The sequence below is a fragment of the Apiospora marii genome (assembly GCF_038362585.1).
Source record: "Apiospora marii strain CBS 49790 chromosome Unknown utg000007l_segment0_segment0, whole genome shotgun sequence".
Lineage (NCBI taxonomy): Eukaryota > Fungi > Ascomycota > Sordariomycetes > Amphisphaeriales > Apiosporaceae > Apiospora > Apiospora marii.
In genome coordinates, this window is record NW_027117379.1 from 2845904 (window position 1) to 2867081 (window position 21178).

General features: G+C 55.5%; 7 protein-coding genes across 7 annotated transcripts; 4 read left to right on the forward strand and 3 right to left on the reverse strand.

Annotated features, from left to right (window-relative positions):
* Window positions 1-125: 125 nt before the first annotated feature.
* Window positions 126-1534, forward strand: PG985_011287 (DnaJ like subfamily C member 2; the record flags this gene model as incomplete). Its single annotated transcript, XM_066831054.1, has 2 exons — window positions 126-419; window positions 494-1534. 2 exons carry the CDS (start codon window positions 126-128, stop codon window positions 1532-1534), a joined length of 1335 nt encoding a protein of 444 aa, XP_066681736.1.
* A 1988-nt stretch (window positions 1535-3522) lies between these two features.
* On the forward strand, window positions 3523-4061 carry PG985_011288 (uncharacterized protein; the record flags this gene model as incomplete). Its single annotated transcript, XM_066831055.1, has 2 exons — window positions 3523-3679; window positions 3775-4061. 2 exons carry the CDS (start codon window positions 3523-3525, stop codon window positions 4059-4061), a joined length of 444 nt encoding a protein of 147 aa, XP_066681737.1.
* A 5135-nt stretch (window positions 4062-9196) lies between these two features.
* PG985_011289 (uncharacterized protein) lies at window positions 9197-11104 on the forward strand (the record flags this gene model as incomplete). Its single annotated transcript, XM_066831056.1, has 2 exons — window positions 9197-10640; window positions 10761-11104. 2 exons carry the CDS (start codon window positions 9197-9199, stop codon window positions 11102-11104), a joined length of 1788 nt encoding a protein of 595 aa, XP_066681738.1.
* Window positions 11105-11769: 665 nt separating this feature from the next.
* PG985_011290 (uncharacterized protein) lies at window positions 11770-13397 on the reverse strand (the record flags this gene model as incomplete). Its single annotated transcript, XM_066831057.1, has 2 exons — window positions 11770-13201; window positions 13279-13397. 2 exons carry the CDS (start codon window positions 13395-13397, stop codon window positions 11770-11772), a joined length of 1551 nt encoding a protein of 516 aa, XP_066681739.1.
* Window positions 13398-13950: 553 nt separating this feature from the next.
* Window positions 13951-15113, reverse strand: PG985_011291 (RNA recognition domain-containing protein; the record flags this gene model as incomplete). Its single annotated transcript, XM_066831058.1, has 2 exons — window positions 13951-14511; window positions 14559-15113. The coding sequence occupies 2 exons, from the start codon at window positions 15111-15113 to the stop codon at window positions 13951-13953; spliced, it is 1116 nt and encodes a 371-aa protein (XP_066681740.1).
* Window positions 15114-16104: 991 nt separating this feature from the next.
* Window positions 16105-18294, forward strand: PG985_011292 (FAD-binding domain protein; the record flags this gene model as incomplete). Its single annotated transcript, XM_066831059.1, has 2 exons — window positions 16105-17417; window positions 17490-18294. 2 exons carry the CDS (start codon window positions 16105-16107, stop codon window positions 18292-18294), a joined length of 2118 nt encoding a protein of 705 aa, XP_066681741.1.
* A 260-nt stretch (window positions 18295-18554) lies between these two features.
* Window positions 18555-20014, reverse strand: PG985_011293 (uncharacterized protein; the record flags this gene model as incomplete). Its single annotated transcript, XM_066831060.1, has 3 exons — window positions 18555-19541; window positions 19620-19687; window positions 19762-20014. The coding sequence occupies 3 exons, from the start codon at window positions 20012-20014 to the stop codon at window positions 18555-18557; spliced, it is 1308 nt and encodes a 435-aa protein (XP_066681742.1).
* Between the last annotated feature and the right edge of the window lie 1164 nt (window positions 20015-21178).

Consider the following 21178-nt stretch of genomic DNA (forward strand, 5'->3'; position numbering starts at 1 on the left):
TCCAGGCGAGAAAAGAAAAAGTCAGGCCAAGCCCCACGTCAATTGACTTAAGCCCACTGTTGCACCTTTTTCGATCTGTCTGACAACAACAGCCAGCATCACCACACAGGACAGCATTTTCCAACATGGCGTCCACAACCAAGGTCGAGAGGCCTCTTCCCACCCTCCCCGAGGGCTGGTCCGCCGAGAAGGACTTCAAGCCCGTCGGCAAGACCACCGGCTCTACCCAGCGCACCATTGAGCCCGTTGGCCCTCACTTCCTGGCCCACGCCCGCCGTGCCCGCCACAAGCGCACCTTCTCCGAGGATGACCGCATCCAGGCCCAGGAGAAGGCCAAGAACATCGAGCAGAACGACGACAGCGATGTCAGCGAGCCCGAGGACCCCATGATGCTCCAGGCCCAGGCCAAGGACTGGAAGGTACGTTTGCCAGATACCAGCACCTTTTGCTTCGCCACATAATTCGGATGCTAACGCACTATGCCTGCCTACAGAGCCAAGATCACTACCAGGTTCTGGGTCTGTCCAAGTACCGCTACAAGGCCACCGAGGACCAGATCAAGCGTGCCCACCGCAAGAAGGTCCTGAAGCACCACCCCGATAAGAAGGCCGCCTCGGGTGCCACCGAGGACGACAACTTCTTCAAGTGCATCCAGAAGGCCACCGAGGTCCTGCTCGACCCCGTCAAGCGCCGCCAGTTCGACTCGGTCGACGAGAAGGCCGACGTCGAGCCCCCGACCAAGAAGGAGGCCCAGAAGAACTACCTCAAGGCCTGGGGCAAGGTCTTCAAGGCCGAGGCCCGCTTCAGCAAGATCCCCAACGTCCCCATGCTGGGCGGCGACGACGCCACCAAGCCCGAGGTCGACGAGTTCTACAACTTCTGGTACAACTTCGACAGCTGGAGGACCTTCGAGTACCTCGACGAGGACGTGCCCGATGACAACGAGAACCGCGACCACAAGCGCCACATGGAGCGCAAGAACGCCAACGCCCGCAAGAAGAAGAAGGCCGACGACAACGCCCGCCTCCGCAAGCTGCTGGACGAGTGCGCCGCCGGCGACGACCGCATCAAGCGCTTCCGCAAGGAGGCCAACGCGGCCAAGAACAAGAAGAAGGCCGACAAGGAGGCCGCCGAGCTCAAGGCCAAGGAGGACGCCCGCCTGAAGAAGGAGGCCGAAGAAAAGGCGGCCAAGGAGGCCGAGGAGAAGGCCAAGACGGACCGCGAGGCCAACAAGAAGGCCAAGGAGGCCGCCAAGACGGCCGTCAAGAAGAACAAGCGTATCCTCAAGGGCTCCGTCAAGGACGCCAACTACTTCGCCGCCGCGGGCGAGCCCAGCGCCGAGCAGGTCAACAACGTCCTCAACGACGTCGACGTCGTGCAGGGCAAGGTCGACCCCGAGGAGATTGCGGCGCTCGCCGGCAAGCTTAACGGCCTCAAGGTCGCCGACGAGATCAAGGGTGTCTGGGCCGCCGAGGTCCAGCGCCTGGTGGACGCCGGCAAGCTCAAGGACGGCGAGGTCAAGGCCTTTGCCTAGACTATGGATTGATTCATGGATGTCACGACATATTACAGAACGAATGTTTATGAAGAAGAGCCGGACGCTTTAGATAGTAGCTCAGGGCGTACACGGTGGCCGGGTAGACTTTGGTTTTCGGCAATGTAGACTCGGTAGATCATGATTTATCCAGCGATGTTGGGAAGGCTATATACTTGGGTGTGTTTTGTGATGTGATACATGCATTTGTTGAATCAGTGGCTACACGCAATTTAACGGATCCGATCTGCTCGCTTATCCAGGCCCATACATTCTCCCGCACAGAGCGATGAACGATGATAGGGGCAAAATTGGTCGCGAATTCCAGCATGGACTGTTAGCCCTTGAAGAAGGAGTTCCCGTTGTGGGCCCATCCCGCCCGGCCGTCTCCCGGGTTGATTTCCACAGGTATGGCAGATCCCTTGTCCGTGGCAGGTTTGGCTGCCGGGGTTGTGTTCCTGGGACTCCAGCTCACAGGCTGCGTCACCAACTGTCTTGACGCCGTCAAGTGTCGGGCTAAAGAGCTTACCGCTGCCAGAGGGAGTTTGACCGCCAGCTCTTCTCTAACCCGACGCGCAGCCGAACAGCCACGAACAGCTCGCCGGGCTCTGGAGCGTCTATTGGCTACTAAGGATACAGGAAGTGCTAGCAGAGCTTGACAGGGCTGGCTTGCCAGAGGAAGTCAGACGCAGTGCGGAGGATATCGGTGTCGTATGGTATGGGACAAAAAAGATTGCATGTTCCGGAGGCTACCGTTAACAGGACGTCTGAGGGCTATTGGTATGGGGAGCTCGATAAGATTGTCGGTAAAAATTTCTTATATTATACATGATTATAGCTATCTTTAAACTGTTTTTTTTATTTTACTTTATCGCGATATTTGTTGTTACGTCCGAACGTTCCTCAGCGCGCACAAGAATTTATCGCCGGACACGTCTCGACTTCTTTTTCAGCAACGGCGAGCCAAATACAGTTCTCTCTCAACAGTCGCTCCTGTCCATTTCTCGACTTCAAACGACTAGCCACTCGAGACTTTGTCGAGCCAGGTAGCCTGCAAGGATCAGAGAACCCAAATCGGCATCAAAGTAGTAGCCAACGTCACCAGTAACAACAGTTGGGCACAGTCGATGTCCGTTGTACCCAGCATCAGATTGGTCTCACGATGAGGCTCTTCGTGTAATCGAAAACGGGTTCCTACGAGGCTGCAACTGCTGATATCAGGCACCCAACAATATCGAGTATCTGCATATGCATTACACGTTTCACACCAATCACTGCCATCCAAAAGAAGCTCTACTTTGGTTGATTCTCTGAGCACACCCTTAACAAAGTGCCAACTGAGGCACATCCAGCATCAGGTGAAGTGCAAAATGCCTATTTCTATTGGACGCCTGCTATCGCTGACGTACACTCATCCGTGTCCTCGTGGTGCTGCCCTGGTTGGGGGCCATTAAATCCGGGTAGGGCTGCAGAATAGCACAGTGATAGCCTTTCTGGTTTCTGTGTCACTATCACCCTTGACCGAAGCAACGAGAAGGCCTTGCCACGATGACTGGCGGAGTCTCAATACAACGATAAGCTGTCATCGAATCGGATCGCGTTTTCTTCAGCCGGCATAAGGTGCATACAAGGCACCCAATCATCCTCTTCGAAACCCTGAACAGATATGCTGAACATAATTAGGCCCCCGCATCATTGAAAAACAACTCTGGCGAATCGCATTCGGGATTGGCAGAGGTGGTGGTTTCAGCTGACCCCCGTGGGGGCGGAATTGCTGACGGGCTGCGCCCCCCTTTTGCTTATTATCGCGGCGCTTACGTGCGAGGCAACCCAGGCAACCACACACTCATTACTTCTTAAAGGAGGGGTAGCTACAGTCAGCCCATTGCTCATCCTGCCTGACACATTGTGATTATTCTTGCTCCGTACATTGTGTGTGGAGTTTCATTTGAATACGAGGGAAGAAAACTTGTCCTCAGTTTCACGACATGATGGCCGCCACGACGGATCTGCCTAGCGATACCTCTGAGTCGGCTAGGGAAGCGATGGCCCTGCTGGAGCCTTTCTTCAAGGCATGGCGGGATTCCGACCCCGAGGGCATGGTGTCGCGTATAGCGGATGGCAAGGTGGATTATATCGATTACTGTAAGTCTCTACTTTCTTTTCCGCGTTTTTAGGAGTGGATCTACCTAAACATGTGTCTCCTACGACCAGTCGACTGACGTGATCTTGTGGATCAGTGGCGAGCCCCAACAAGCTGGAGAGCAAAGACGCCGTCAGGCCCTTCTTGGAAAGGTTCTTCCAGATGGCGTCGGACTTTACGTACACGACGGTCTCGGCCTACGGCGATCGGCGCCAGCTTACCCTCGAGGCCGTCATCAGCTTCAAGCTGCGGGCGGAGCTTCCCGGCTTTCCCCTGAAGGGAGGGGACACGGCCAGGCTGCCCGGGGTCTCCATCATCAAGATGGACGAGCAGGGCTTGGTGGTGTTTAAGCACGACTACTTCATCCTGTCTGATGATTCATAGGGCTGGTGACTGCCTCCGTGTTTGAAGGACGATGTGCTGTCAGTGGGGTGGTAGACAGCAAAGGGTGACCTACACTAAGAGTTCATCAGTCAATGATGAATGGTTTGGAGTACGCTGCCTTACGCCGTCATAGTCTCTTAGCAATAAGCATTGATTTAAGTTTCATGACATTGTGGTTCCAATAGTAGAGTGACAGGCGTGAAATATGCGAAAAAGGGGTTAAGAGTGGAGATGGCAGGTTCAGTAGAGCAATGTGGCTGTGCAACATCACGGGACAAGCAGAGCTTGTTAATTAATTTTGTGCGAGAATGTGACTTGATGGTAGTAAGTTGATGCGGAGGATTAGCGATGGTAATACTATGCGAGGATCAAGTTCGATTTTCACAGCTATCCGGACAAGGGGCATCAAGAAAGTCTCGCACGAGGATTCAAACTCATCACGCCGCAACCGTATGCAGTTTCCGTTTTGATCTCGTGATATAACCAATTTTGAGGGAATCGTCAGCTATTACGTGTTGCTGCTTCCAACGTTGGCAGGAGTTGGGTGTGCAGGTACCAAGCACAATCTGACAAAATTTCACAGTTCTTCCCGTCACATCCTCCTGCACTGCATCGCAAACCTGTTTCAGGGCACTCGGTAATGCAGAACACATCTCGTGGGAGATGACTTACAAGGTTCAACTCGCATGGCCTATTCATCGGCTCCGGATGGACGTCATTATTTTTGCTTGGCTGACACGTCCAGCCCAGCAGGCTCAGCGACAGGTTCAATGATACACAATGGGCACCAATAGACATCTGTCTGAGATGGTTGTCAGCGACGTCTGCGTCTTCTTTGCAGCATCTACCTCCGCGGAATGAAGCATGGTTAAGGCGTAGTATAGCTATTATACGAGACCAGTCTTTTGTGTCTCCTGCCAGTAGGAAAGTTGGAATTCCGGCCACAGGAGACTTATTCTGCAGTCGCATATAGTTGTCGCATCATGGATTTCTGGTGCCTTGCATCTATGTTTTCGAAAAGTGTTCTAGCCAGGTACCAGAACCCTTTCTATTTTTGGCATCCCGTCGATCGGACCCGTATAGGAGCATCTTTTCTCCACTGTAGCGAGGCCCAGTACTCCGGTCCTCCCCAAGCGATATGCACCGCTCGTATTGAGTACGATGGAAGATTAATTTCCCCCGAGTAAAAGGCTTAGAGCAGGGAGAGCTAAGAGTGAACAGTTCCGTACTCTGGAAGAGTAATATCTATATCCTAATGATCATGACTTGGGCGCCCAGTCAGCCATGTGGCCCCCCTTCAGGGACAACTTCAAGTTGTACAGCTGACACCGACCCCGCTGTGAGACACTTGTGTGAAGCGCGGTACCGCGGAAAAGCTTGGTCTAGCTTCCGTGACCCGCGGTGCGTGTAACTCCACGAAGCCGGCGAGGTAGCAGCACATATGCTTGGCGCGCGGCGATTTGTCCACTCACAAGTCACTCGACCCAACGGCTGCCAGCCTGCATATACTCCCTCGCATGAAACTTCTTCGTGCCTAAGAAGCAGGAGGGCAGAGACTGGTTATGCGTTGGTGAAGTCTTAGACCCGGCAGCGAATAAGATGGTATCCACATTTCCCGTGGTGGTGGGGGATGAGGGAAGTCCTACGCGGGTCCATCCAACCGACAAGGAAGAGGCAGTGTGTCCTGAGATATATTATCTCCCCACGAAGTTATTTCGGTGAACATCCATGACTAGAACTACCCGAAAGGCCGGTTCGTGGATATTCTAAGCTACGCCTGGGCCCGGCAACTGTAAGTTCTACCATGGAAGGGTTCGGCGGTCGTATACGGCTCTACCCAGGCCTGCTGTTTCCGAAACCGAGTTTACGCTGCGGGCGATCTCCATTGCTACGAGAATCCGTGCCGGTCCAGGTTGCATCGTCTAACACCCTGCGAGCAAACAGACCCCATCCGTCACTCAGCCGGTTGAAACATCCGTAATGCATCACACATTTCTCTTGCTTCTACTTCTGGTAGCCCCGTAGCACTTCATCCAACTGCTAACCTCCAACCGCTATCTGGGAGGCTGGTCGGAACGTGGTTTGACCGGCAGTTTGGTAGGGCGCACCAGTGATATGTTTCAAATCTGCAGTCCTGGGCCGTATCGTGGCAACGGCACGGTACTAGACCCGGATCATTCGCATGTGCGAGGGTACAAGCACTTCTAGCGCTGACAGCCTAGAAAGACATTCACTGTTCAGGCTTGGTAGGTAAGCAAGCAGGGTCCAGGCAAGAATCGTCTATTCAGCTGGCAGCATACCGAAAAGAAAACAAGTCATGGAGTAAGCAATTAACATTCAAGGCACAAATGATTGGTGAAGGAAGGAATAAGTTGCAGAGGGAGCTGTAGAGATGGTGCATTCTTATCCAATAAAAACTCTTCCAGCGCCATTCGGGGACGTCGCATCGGGGTCTGCCAGCGACAGCCAGGCGTGTCGCACACGTATACCGAGCCTCATGATTCTAAACTGAGACACGTGGTTGGATATTGCTTCTACTTATAGCAACACGGCATGATGCATTGTGTTTTTGGTAGACGCGGTCGGTCCTTGTCGAAAGCGGATAAGGTAAGCCCGTGTGCTCCCATTATTACAGCAAGAACAGGTTGTGTAACAGGCCAGGCCGAGGTCGGTATGGTAATACAGGAGGGTGGATGGTAATACAGGCAGATCAATGAGACTGGCAGTGAGATACAATTGGGTGGTTCGGTTAGTGAAGACGGAGAATAGGCTCTTATGACCATCCCATAGGATGTGGTACGCGACGTTATCAATTGATATGGGCAGGCTCTAGTCAGCCAGTGGCGAATGCGAAACCGCACGGTTTTCTTACAAGCATTTTCGTCGGCTGCTTCTGGGATCAAGTTTGGAGTGTTGTTACTCAATGATTAGAAACTCCGGCAAAGTAGGAGAGTCCAATTGCATATGTTCGTTGTATATGCAGGTTAAGTATCGTGTGGTATTCGGAGGGATTCGAGCTACAGTAGATCGCCCAACGGCCACAACATAGCCCACACGGCCCAGCCCGCGCTCGATTAGCTGCCCACTATCCGCCCTCCCCGTTGGAGATTCAGGCACTTACCCCTGGCTGCCACTTTCAGGCAATGAGGTATCTCCCAACGGCCTCGGGTGAATCCACCCCATGTAGGAGATTGGTGGATAAATGTCGGCTGAATCCTGCCGCATCCTTTTGCGACACTGGCGTATGCGTGATGTTCGCATGTTGCTGGATTGGATTTGCGAATAGATGAAGAAGCAGCCCACTGACAAAAAGATCTAAGCGACCGAGCAGGGTCCACGCAAAGAGCACAGTACCACTGGTACCTAAGTGCTAGCGGGGGAAAGCTGCTCCACCTCCACCATCCCAACTGCTGCTAGCGACCTTTCGCCGCTCTCCACAGGGGACTTTTGGTGCTTCTATCCTGGCACTGATCCAGATTCTCAACCCTCCTCAAGTTCAATAGCATCTGGGCAATTTTACGTGTGGTCGACCGTATCACCCGTCGCCTGATTCCCTCATAATTCCATACCTAGTTGGAATCAGATTCTTCACTAAACGAATGCGAATATACGGAGAGAACCAGGGTCATCGGACGCGAAATACATGGCCCGGCAACAGGCTTGATGACACCAGCAAGCCCAGCTCCCGCAGTCCGCACCATACTTGGCTGGAGCGTCTACATGTATCGAAAGGTAACGTTGGGCTGCCTAAACAGGACCGACAGGCATGTCAGTTTCTAGGGTACCGATCCTACGAGCGGATGCAGTGATTCGGCTACCTTTTCATCCCCCAGGAGCAGCAAGCTTACCATTTTGGAGATCGAAATCGCCATGGTAGAAAGTCTCGAACCACCCGAATTCTGTTCCAAGTAACGGATCAAAAGGATTCCGGTCACGCTCAATGAGATAATTCCCTTGTCATGTTCCTGATTCCAATCCCAATTGCTAAAGGCTATACGCGAAGGTATGACCAAGCACTAGTACTTGCTTGATGTAACCTGTAAGCCTCCACTAATCTACAGGATCAGGCTCCATAAGGCTGATTTCCCACGTGGGTGGGTGGTAGACCGACAGGTCATCTGTCGGCTGGGGGGCCCTATACGCGCGTTTGTCACGGGTTACAGAGGATGGTTTCACCTTTAGTGCTCCGCGGAAGCCGCTTGAGAGGTTTGGCTCGGATGGGGCGGGCTACGCAATGGATGGAATACGGAGCATACGGCGCCTACAGGTGCAAATGCGAGGTAAGTGTTGCTGCGGGGCGAACGTTTGGGGGACAAGGGGAAGAGCCTAGCCAACTGACTTAACTGACTCTTGTGCGACTGTGACCAGCAGCCGCGTCGGCTCAGGCGACCAATGGCTCCGACACATTGCGCCGGATGCAACTGTGGGACAAGCCCTACCAGGACTCGAGAGGCAACAACACGGCAGACCAGTAAAACACTTCTAACGCGGCGTTACACATTCTGGCTTGCAGCAATTGCAACGTCGAAACCGGAATTGAGCGCGGCGCATTTGACTTGTCATCACATCATGGCATCAGCGTACCGAAGGGTTGCATTACCAGACGATGCCCTATCCTGACAAAAGCGGTTGGCCTGAGGGGCGAACTTTGTCCACTGGCTTGTTATCAGGGTACATTACCCACCTGCAAGCCTGCGACCCCGTTTGCTCGAGAGGCTTATACTCGCATACGGGAGAGCGTTGAAGGATGCCTCAGGTGGTGTGGAGGAGAAAAGCAGTTGGTACGTATTGCTTACAGGCAGTTGCCAATGTGGGCGGCATGTACATGAGCTGACAGTGCATGGGAAATGAAGCAACGCTTGCTGACTCGGGCCCAGCCCATTGCTTGATGAAGGGCCAAGTCACCAACCAGTGTTGGTTGTCTCCAGAACAGCGACAAAACGAACAATGACAGCCACTCCTTTTACGCAGGTCCTATGTGGTCAGATCCAATGATGACTTGCACATAGAGCCGGCCCCCTGGCCGTTAAATAAGATGACGATTCCCCTTTTTCCCACGCGGCAGCGGCTATGATATCTTACTTACTACCCAGACCCTGCTCTTAAGTTAGAAGCGTCTATACTTATACACAGGCATGGCAGGTGAAAAGAAGCCCACCCCGGGTGTTTCCTCGCGACGTTCGGCCTGCGACCGCTGCCGCGGCCAGAAGCTCCGGTGCCTACGCAAAGGAGGCGACCCGCAGGGCCGGTGCGACAGGTGCGCCAAAGCCGATACGTCCTGCACCACTAGCCCCATCTACCGGATGCGCAACTACTCGGTCGAGGATGACGGCAACTCAGTCTCGCGGAAGAGGCGCCGGATTGGCGACCGATCAACTCACCCATCCCATTCGCCACAGATTGCTGTTGCTTCTGCCACGCTGGCACCCAGTCGACCGGCCGCCCAAGGATTAGCACAACCAGATCTCTCTACCATCCCAGCAGTCACCCAGACTACACCCACAACGGCAGGAAGCACGCAATCGTTCAAATGGCATTTCGGAGATGCAATGCAGGGACCTGGCAATGGCGGTACAGTGGGTGCCCACTTTGTGATGCCGCCGACGCCGTCGGATTGGACTTTCTCGGACCCGGCCACACCAGTCATCCCAACGCCTGTCATCGCATCCCCGAGCGTCTGGGAACATCACAATCTCAATATGGCTCATATATACACTGCTGCTAATCCTGATAAGAACGCGACTACTTCCTTCAATAGTTCCCTCGGCGAATCTATGTCGCAAAATAGCTTTCTGGCGACAAATACCCAACAGTCTTTGAAACTTGAGCAGCCACATGCGGAAGAAAACATACACTGGTCGCAACAACAATCTCAACAAGAACATGTATCGGACTATTTTACGCATGACGATTCAATTACACACGGAACGCTGAGTTGTCCGCCAAATCAACTAGAAAGCAAACCCCATTACCACATGGAAATGTTGACGAGCATAAACCTGGAGCTCGTCACTCAATTGAAACAAGTAACGCAGTCACAAATCAATCTCAACATTCTCATCAACCAAACGACTGCCGGCAACAACTCCGAGATAACCACCACCAGTACCTTCGAGCGCATTTTGAACTTGACGCAAGAGTTCATCAACATCCTGAACGTGGTCGCCGGTGCCCCCAATACACCCCATACGCCACTAGCAGCACAGGTGCCACAAATGACGACTTGGATAGGAGGGGCCTACGGCGGCTATGCCAGCGGCTCAGAGAGCGCCTCGAACTCGGCCTACGACAGTGAGATCAATTCGCCGAGTGACAATAGCAGCATCACCCACTATTCCCCTGCATCGGCCTCCATGTCGCCGCAGATGCCTTCTCCAACAGCATTCATTGACAACGACGTGGCCACGCCGACGGCGAACCCGAATACAGACTCTGCAACTGTGCTCCTCATAATTACCTGTTACGTCCACATTCTACGGCTTCACGTGGTGCTTTTCTGGCATGTGCAACATGACCTTCAACCTACATCCGATGCAGATAAATCGCATCGTGTCTGCCATTTCGGCAACCTTCCTCTACGTACGTGATCCCTCATCTTACTCCTCCCCTCTATTCCCATGTAGCATTAGATGTATCCATTTGTTAGACCTCCAAGTAAGGAACTGCCCGACTAACATCCAACCCGTCCCACCAACATAGAATCAGGCAACCTGCAAGTCACCATGTTGATTCAACTGGTGGCCAGCGCCTTTGAGCGGATGGAGGCGCTGCTAGGCTTGCCGAGCGATCTCTGCCTTGGCACCTGCGATCGCTACGACGTCTTTGACGACGGACAGCAGCAACCGCAGCAGCAGCAGCCAACAAGCCCGTACCTTTATCACGACAGCGGCATGCTCGGTGCCGCGGGCCTGCTGGATGTAGCGAAGACCATCATTGGCAAAGAGGACCTGGGACGGCCGGATGTCGGGAAAGGGGGGATCCGGTCGCTGCGTTGGGCCATGGTGGAAACGAGCCATTTGCTTCAGAATCGCTTGGGGGTGTGACTTGTGTGAGTAACGATACTGCTTTTTGGATTATGACCTGGTAAAAAGTATTTTGTACATTATTTAACGAATGTTCGTGTGGTTCTTTATTTGGGCTGTATATTTCGCAACAACGGCAACGATGGAAGGTCATGTACGTATAGTCTTGGGTTTCTGGGTGGAACTGTGTGTGTAGGTTGTTCTCTTGTACTTATGATAAGAGGAAATCATGACCTGTGTATTGTAGCATTACTAGCCAAGGAGGCAGACGGGGGGTTTTCATATGTTTGCATTTACCCAGTCAGTTGCATTTCAAACATTCCCCATTTCTCCTCGCCTGTTTCAGTCTTTCGTCCATACAGACACTAGCGCACTCAAGCATACATGCACTTCAGGTCGATCATCACCAAGTGGCCATTCGCTTGACGTCCCAAGTCTTGAGCCATACGATTCACTTGGTAATCTGGAACTTGGGGTTTCAGCTATTTATATTAACTGTGTGACTAACCCTTATGCCACAGCGAAGGTGTATCAGCAAAGATAGCATAGAAAACCGTAGCGTCATGATTACTGTATGAATAGCCTATCCGACTAACCTACTCCTTTCCTTTTTTTTTTTTTCCTTCTTTTCTTGACGCCACCATAATCTGCAATCACCCCTTATCGTAAGCAGTCGAAGTCCGCCCCTAGGCTTCCTCGGACTCGTCCGTCTCGTCCCCCCCAAAGAGTGCCCGGAGCCGCGCCAGCTCCTCCGAATCCATATCGGCCTGTAAGTGAAGGGCCTCCATCTCTTCCGCGTCGGCGATGGCCTGGCGCTGGAGCTCCATCTTCTCCTCGACCATCTGGCTCATCTGGGCCTGGAGCTGGGACCGCAGGTCCTGGGACCGGCCGAGCTCCTCGTGGGCGTCCGCGAGCTGGTTCGTGAGGTACTCGAGGTTTCGGGCGTCTTCCGCCCGCGTGTCGTGGAGCTTGTCCATCGCGTCGGCGTAGGCCAGGTGCAGCTGCGTCGAGAGCTTTTGCTGCTCCTGCGCGCCCTGGGCCGCCTCGGCCCGCAGGCGCTCGATCTCCTCGTCGTCGACGGCTTCCTGCGACATCATGTTGGCCAGCTGCTCGGCCTGGGACGCCGCCAGCTGCTGCGATTCCTTGACCGCGGCCTGGAGACCGTCGCGCTCCGCGGCGACGTCGGACATGTCGGCCGCCATGGTCTCGAGCGCGGCGGCGTCGGCCGCCACCTTGGCCTTGAGGGCGGTCTGCCAGAAGCGCGGCGGGAGCTGACGGCACATCTCGTCGACGGCCTCGGGCGAGCGGAGTTCGGTGCGCGCAAAGTCGGCCGCGAGCCAGCGCCAGAGCGGGTCGTCCTCGGCGTAGAAGTGGTTGTTGTAGCAGGCGTACACCAGGACGTCGAGGCTGGGGCGGGGCCGGCTGGCGCGGTGGGCCTCGCGGTGGCGCTTCAGCAGGGCGAGGACGTCGTGCTCGAGGGCGGGGACGGCGTACTGCTGGGCGAAGGTGTAGACGTCCAGGAGGCGGACGGTGACGCGGTCGAAGGGGTGGGCGAGGCCGGCCGCCACGTCGGCGACGGTGCTGTCGTCGACTTCGGTCCAGCGTGTGGTTGCTGTGGCGGCGGGGTCGTGGTCGCGATCGCGGTGGTCGGGAGAAGGGGATGCTTGCAGGGTGGCAGATTCGCTGCTGGCGCTGCTGGCGGGAACTCGGTATTGCCCTCTGTGGACAATTCCGGTCCAATCGACCGGAGGGGGGGATTTGCTAGATTCACCGCGGTGCGAAACAATATCTTCACCCTCGACGTCCCCTTCTCCTTGCTCTGCTGCCTCATTACCTCCTTCATTGTCAACGGCCGTTTGATCCATATTCTTATCTTCGTCGTAGGGGTGGACGAGGCGGAGCTCGGCGACATGCAGAGATCGAGTGTAGAGCCAGTAGCTGAAGATGTCAACAGTTTCGGGGCTCGTGTCTCCCAGGAGGATGGTGTCGCCGCCGTCGCCGAGCCGGTTGTAGAAATCCTTGGACTGGTCCAAGAGCGGCGCGCGGTGGAAGTTCCAAGTTGTCTTTTGCCCATTCACTCCATCCTCCATTTCGATCTTGACAAAGGGATCATTGAAGCTGTGTGCACGATTTCAGTCAGTCACTATTTCGATTGAAGGGGACGTGGGTTTGGGAGAAGAAGGTCAGTTACTCACAATGAGTTACCAGCATGGCCTGTCTTGACTCGTTTGGCAAGGGATGAAGCCAAAGGGCTGTCTGGTGAGCCTCGGATACTCAGGATGGGTGCTTGTGCTGTCGTCTGGGAGTACTTCATAAGTTGAATGATCCCTGAAGGTCGGCGGATATTTTGGGTGAAGACTTGGAGACACCCCTTTATTTATGTAGGCGCCGAATTGCGAAGGTTTGCTCCGAATATGGTTCTGCCGTGTCATGGATCAAAAGTAAACCAACGGTGACTTATTCCCACATTTAAAGGTCACGCCGATAGCATTGAAGGCTTTCGCCGATAGCATTGAAGGCTCGCGCCGATAGCATTGAAGGCTCGCGCCGATAGCATTGAATTCCCACGCCGATAGCAGTGAATTCTCGCGCCGATAGTAGCAAATTTTCGCGCCGAGAACATTGAATTCTCACGCCGAGGACATTGAATTCTTGCGCTGAGGACATTGAATTCTCGCACCGAGGACATTGAAGGCTTATGCCAATGAAAAAGAGAAGTGGATAAGAAAATGAGAAAGACTTTGGGTATTCCATTGAATTGATTGGGACCAGACGTCCCTGATGACCCCCATGGAACCTAAACGCCAGCTATGCCGAATGAAAATGATTTATCGCCTTCAATATCTAGTACAATCGCAGTCGCTTTTCTAGTTGCCCGCCAGACTGGCGTAATTAATATCGTCGGCTCCCGGAGGTGCGGCCACGATGTCCAAGCTGTTCTCCTGTTGTTGCGGCTCCGAGCCATCCTCGCCACCTTGGGTGAGCAGGTTGGCTTGCCGACCCTCGATGGCCTTATGCTTCCTCACGTCCGAGAACGCGCTTCGCCCGTCCCGGATCATCTCGCCTCGCTGCTCCTTGTTCATGGTGCCTACCGCTCTGGGGACGCTCCATCGTACGCGCAGCGGGCATCCCGAAATCACGGCGCGTCCCTGGCATGCTTCGGCGGCCTTCTCAGCGCTTGCCCTCGTCTCGTAGTTGACAAATGCGCAATGTGACATGTGACTGCAAACCAAGCTCTTGATTTTGCCGTGTACCTTGAAGAAATCGCGAAGCTTGTATTCGGGCAGATCGTCCTCCACACCGGTGACGAAAAGCGACATGATGGACTTGTCGGAAGGTGGTTGCCAATCTTGGGACCGGGCGGTAATTGCGACGCGGAGGGGAACGGCCGCTTCTTGTTGTTGCCTCGAGGGCCAGCGCCCGTCGCCCTCGCAGCTCGAGAATCGTTCGTGCGAATGGGGCCAGGTCCACCTACGCCAGCGCCGACAGCTGGACTGCCACCACCGCTACCACTTCCCGACGTACTCGCAGCTGAACCGTCCTCGATGGCGCGGCCCTTGCGGAAGTAGGGCTTGCTGGCGGCCAGCTTGCGGAGCAGCTCGCGCCCCTTCTCGTCGGCCTTTTCGTACTCCTCGGTGCCGCCGCGGCCCTCCTCGATCTCCTTCTCCATGTTCTGGGCGAAGTACTCGCGGTTTATCTCGCTGCCGGGGCCGGGGGCGACCATCTTGAGGGCGGCGTCGCGGACGGCGATGGGCAGGCCAAACGACAGGTCGAGCATGCAGCACTGGCAGCAGTTCTTGAGGCGGGCGCAGGTGAGGCAGATGTTGGTGCGCTTCTTGCGGCCGTGGGCGCGGTCGCCGCTCCAGCTGAAGATGGTGAAGGGGCGCGTGCAGAGCTTGCACTCGGCGCCGTAGTCCTCCTTGAGCATCTTGACGTAGGGGTTGTCGGGCAGGCACGACTCGCACACGGACGGGAAGTCGGTCGTCTCCCAGCCGGACCGGTTGAGATCCTGCTTGATTTGGGGCGGCATCTTGGTTTGTTGGGTTTGATGTCGTTGCTATTCTTGGTTTTGGGTAGGTGGTGAGGATGTCGCGATCAAAACAGCCGACAAAGGCGCCAACTGCATCAATTGTTGATTGCGATTTCTAAAGTGGCGACAATGTCATACTGCTTTCTCCAATGGCTGAATAATCTGGATAAGCTAGCGCCTTATCTGCTGCAGTCCACTTGCGATAACCTTAAATCTCTTATCGGCTGCGCGGCTGATTTTATGCCCAGATTTGTGCAACACTAGTGGCAGTGCACACCTTCTGTGGCCGTGCTAGTGGCTCGCAGCTTCTTTACCCCTATCTTAAAATTAACTGGCTCTTCCCCTTTCAGAGGTTAGTCAGTCCGACATTCGCAACCGCTTGACCCGGATCGATTTGATCGATGATATAATTTTTGGCTTCTTATACAGCTATACACATGTTGCTAGGAAGCTTTCACGCTGGATGTCAGACACAATTTGCCTCATGTAAAAATGAGCAGCGCATCTTCCTGTCATCCGTTATTTCATAAGTCATTCCATTTTACCCTTTTACTAAAAATGGAACTCAATCAGCCGTACTCAGAGTACATCCAGTTTTATATTCACTTTACGTTTGATTGAAGGGATTTGCAAAGGTAGCTTCACTGGGTATGTATCTTCGGGCAATTGTGGCTTATCACTAATCAAAACTGCGTATGAGATCAAGTTGATATATTAAAACCATATCCAGCTCTGTTGCTTTGAAAGATGAAATGTATTAAATATCCGTTTGCGGTATTAGTCTAGATTTTGCCTCTTTCTACTCGGAGCTGTTTCATTGTTTGCCGCGCTCAACTGCAACCCTTCAGACCAGAACAAAGCGCCCAGGGCTTTCTTTCATAAGCCAATGAATTACCACACATCCATGGACGTGGGGAAGATCCTATCACCCTCCCTCTTGAAATTCATCATATATAAATCTATTTAAAAAATCAGCTACCACCGTATAATCATGCCACCTAAGAAAGCCCAGGGGAACAAACGTCCGTCGCCGGCCGGCCCCGACACAGATGAGGCCACCGGTAGTGCGCCGCGTCCTGCCAAGAAGGTAGCGTTCAGCGAGCCGGAGGCGAGCGGCCAGCCGGTAGCCTCGTCGTCCACTGCCCCCTCCGCCAACGACCCCTACCAAACCCCGCCCTCCGAGCCCGCGAACAGCGGCGCGTGCAGCGCGAACAACTCGCCGCCGGTGCGAACGCGGGTGCCGCGGACGCCCCTGCGCACGTCCCCGGCGGCCGAGTTCATGAACGAGTGCCGCGCGGCCAAGATGTACGTGTACTGCCCGGGCCAGCTCGAGTACGAGCGGTCCGTGTCGTCGACGAACCTGCTGTACCGGTTCACGCGGCCCGACTGCGTGGTGCAGCCGCGGCACGAGGCGGACGTGAAGCAGGTGGTGCGGGCGTGCCGGGCGCACCAGCTGCGGCTGACGGTGCGGGGCGGCAGCCACTCGTACGCCGGGTTCGCGACGACGGACACGGGGGTGCTGATGGACATGCACCGGATGCACGGCACGCACCTCGACATGGAGCAGGGCATCATGTACGTCGACGGCGGCGCGCGCTGGGCCGACGTCTACAAGCGCATCATCAACGGGCGGCACAACGGCTACGTGCTCAACGGCGGGCGCTGCCCCACCGTCGGCGTGAGCGGCTACCTCATGGGCGCGGGGCTGGGCCCCTTCACCCGCACGCTCGGCATGGGCTCCGACTCGGTCATGGCCATCACCGTCGTCACGGCCGACGGCGAGACGCTGCACGTCGACGAGAGCGACGACCGCCACTCGCCCAAGGGGCAGCTCTTCTGGGCGCTCCGGGGCGCCGGCGGCGGCAATTTTGGGGTTGTCGTGCAGTGGAAGCTGCGCGTCGAGAAGCTCAAGGACCCCTGCGGCCTCGTCACGTCGGGCCGCTACGTCTGGTCCTACGACGCCAACAAGCCCGACCCGCCCCCGGAGCTGAATGTCTGTGGCTGTGTTGATTCGAAGGAGAGCCAGCTGAAGCTCCAGGAATGGCACCAGGACAACATGGCGGCCATCATGAGCCGCTTCTACGCGTACAAGTGGCCGGACGAGATCACCATCGACACCACTTGGGTCCACCAGGCCGGAGACAGCAAGGGGACGGACGTGCGGTTCATCAGCTACTGCGACGGCAACCATAAGTTCTTTTCGGAACATATAGATGCAGCGTTTACGGACCCAAGGATCCGGAATCAAATGAAGCGGCGTTGCATGGAGGAGAAGTCTAGTCGCTTTCTCCACGAGACACTAGCGTAAGTTTGCATCGTATACCCGTTGCAAGCCCCCTCATTTTCGGCAACTTTATGGCTAATCCCCCTGAACAGTGCGCAGTGGAGCGAGGAGACGGTCCGCATGATCCCCACGGCGACCCAGTTCCGGCTGTACGCGGGCTTCGGCATCGACAACGAAAACTCGATGCACTCGATGGACAGGATCATCGTGATCCTCAAGCAGGAGCTCGACCGCTTCGGCGAGCTGTTCCGGGGCGAGCAGGCCGAATGCAGCGTCACCTTCATCCACGCGGGCGGCGCCGCGCGGCGCAAGAGCCGGTGCTCGACGCCCTACCGGTGGCGGCGGACCAACTACCAGGCCTACATCCAGGTGACCTTCACGGACAAGTGGCTGGAGCGGAGCATGCGGGGGTTCCTGGCCAAGTTCAAGTCGCGGGTGAAGCCGCACTCGGTCGCCAAGCAGGCCGTCTTCGTCAACTTCCCGGACGCCGCCTTGCCCGAGGGGGCCTACGAGCGCGCCTACTACGGCAAGAACCTGCTGAAGCTGCGCCAGGTCAAGAAGCTGCACGACCCGGACGACTTCTTCAACGGCCCCCAGTCGGTCCGCCTGCCCGACGACACCGAGGACGTCGCCACGGCCCTGGCGCGCGCCGACATCGAGCTGGCCGCGTCCGGGTCCGAGCCCGAGCCCGAGGCGCCGACGCCGGTCTACCAGGACGAGCTGCTGACCGACAAGGTCCCCACCCAGCGCTGGGACAAGCCGTATGACGTCCCCGAGACCGAGTTCCTGAACAACGCGGTCAAGACCAGGCCCCCCCTCGTTCAACACTACCCCCTTATTCAGCCGGGGACGAAGGCCAAGGACATTACCTTTTTCTTTGGGGGGTCGTCGGGTTGATGTTTGTACCCTAGAGTAGGAGGTCTTTTTGTTGTTGATGTTTGGTGGTGTAACTTCCCTTTCGCTTTCTAACCGGGCATCGTATTCCGCTTCTCTCCGGCATGGATCGAACGAGGAGACGTTTGACGGTATTCACTTATATATCTGAGACCATCCGGTCATTTAAAATGCTACTTTTGATTCCCAGTATGAACTACTGACTCTAATATGAACGTGTCGTACCCCATTTCAAGCCCAAGATCATCTTCAATCTTATATGTTCAAATCCCTTGAAGCAATTTCGACAGCCTATTTGTCCTCATCGGCCACTCGTCGTCCAACGATCGCTTGATTGGCACACTAGCCACATTCCGCATCAGCACCGCCACCTCGCGCGTGACGACAATATCCGCCGTCGGCGGCGTCGGCGGCGGCGGCATTTGTTGTTGTGGGTGGTGGGGCGCATACTCAATGACCACCCCCTCGTCGGCGTCGTCGATGGCGCCGTACTTGTCGTGCGTGCTCCAGTGCGGCGAGCGCGGGCTCCGGGACGACGAGCCGCCCGAGCCCCCGATGGTCACGAGGTTGAGGTCGTGCTTGGGGCCGTTCGTGCGCGAGTGGCCCAGCGCGCTCATGCGCCGGCTCAGGCGGGTGTTGGTCAGGACCGAGTTCGTCATCGTCTTGAGGATCGGGCCCAGGGTCGGCAGGCAGGCCGAGATGATGCCGCTAGCCATCTCGACGACGTCCCAGGCTTGGGCTTCGGCGAGGGTATCTGTGAGTAGGGCGTTAGTAGGGAACGCTGCATAGAAGGCACTGGGGATGGACATACAGGTGGGATCGTTCGGGTCAAACTTGAAGAACATGGCCAGTCGGTAGCAGCTCGTGAAGACCACGTACGAGCCCAGCAGGAAGGTGCCGATGACGAAAGCCTTCTGGGCCGTGTTGATCTTCAGGGTCAACACCGGTCGGAGCGGCAGACACAGGATGGCGACGTCGCAGAAGATGTTCATGCTGGCCAGGGGCGGCTCCATGTGCAGAAGGTTGCTGCACATGCCATCGGCCCATGGCTGCCAAGCCTTAGTGACGGGGATGCACTGGAAGATGATCACGAAGACGGAGGCGATGGTCCACGCAACGGAGAAGATACCGAGCACGAGCCCGCCGATCTTCATCAGTCGCACCGGGAAGGTCCGCCAGTAGAAGAAGAGCAGCGAGATCTTGTAGGTGTTGATCGAGGTCACGTATAGCAGCTCGCCGGCAAATAGGACCTGTCCGACGGGGGAAGCAACGGGTTAGTCGTTCTTCTTTGGCCGGTGGTGTATCTTCTCGAGGAAATCTCGTCATACCTTGCTAAGTGACTCGATGTGGTCTACGGACATTGCACTGATGTGTTTACCGATACCCATGTTAATCACTAATACACACACCAACAGTTAGATTCGGAAACGGGACAATTGTTTTAAACTGGTGCCTCAAGCAATGACGTACTGACAATGTGGACCGCAAAGTTGGCGTACAGCAGCACCAAGGCCAGCACACACGTCCAGTCGTCGGCGCCGATATGCATGCCCTGCTTCCAGCGTCCCAGGAAGCGCGAGACGACAAAGAGCGTCGCGAGAACAGTAATGACGATAATCAGGGTGCGGGGCTGGTCGCGCAGCTCCTCCGACAGGTCCTGCACGTGCGAGGCGGCCACCAGGGCTGATGCGAAGCCCTCGCGGGCGGCGGTGTCGTTGTACATGTTGGTCGCCGCGGGTTTGAGTTGAGATTCCCGACGGCTTGGCGGCACTACTGGTGGTTCGGAAAATCCTGAAGGAGAAGGAGAACACAAAGAAAAGAATGCAGACGTATAGTCAACGTCTCCATGCTCCAGTCTATATAGGTTCATCGGTGCCCAACTTTCCATGCGACAGATTCGCTCCCCTGTTCATTCGGCTATCGGGTGCCCTTTTGAGAAAGACTTGCATGACCTTTCTGCAGCCCGCAGGGTTCGAGGTGGATACACGCCTTAGGGATATTCTGCGTAGAGTGGCATTCCGGCCGCTGATGAAGTGCTGACACGATCTCGTCCTGGGGTAGGCTATGGTGGTGATCGCAGCGGCCCGTGGGCTTCGGATTAACGGCCCTCTTGTGCGTGCTCCTGCGTGGACTACTATCGGTAGCTGGCGGTTTGCGAGTCCCACTGGCGCACGGATGGCAGGGGTAAGAGATGAGCGTCAGGCGAGACACCACGGTTTGGGGGCTCGATACCCGGATGGCGCGAGCTTTTTGTTCCCACGTGGGACCGGATCTTGGTCCACGAACGATCAGCGAGTCAGATTCTTCGGATGACAGGCGTACGAATCCTGGCAGCAGTAGCACACAGACCTTCTTTGCCAGCCCGGCCTTCCTGTTCCGCCACGGCCACGGCACTTGCCGATCCAGGGTCCCCCGTTTATCCGAGGTTGTTTCGTAAATCCGGCATTTTTATCATCGTTTGTAGTCGATCAAAGCGGCAGTAGGGTCTGGCCAGCGACAAGATATTGCCGGTTTGTACGTCGTGATGCCCCGATTTGGCGTCGTATGCAGATGTATGCAGGGAAACACCCTGCATCGTCTGGGGTCGGCTGCGCATGTCAAAGCTTAGCTTGCATGTACTTGAGTAAGGAGCGATGGAAACCTTTCGCTCAACTTGCATCGCAAAGAGGTCTGCGTCCTACGATAACGCACCACAAACGCGTGGCTCGGTGGCTTGGGTAGTAAGTGGCTGAGCCGACAGCATTCTACCTGTCTCTTGTTGACCAAATACGTCAAAAATCACGAGTTGGTAGCTGGATCCGGCTGCAGACTCCCAGAAGGTCCCAGACCAGACGCGCAATGGAATAATTTGCCCATCCTGGCTTCTTATTGACGACTGACAAACATT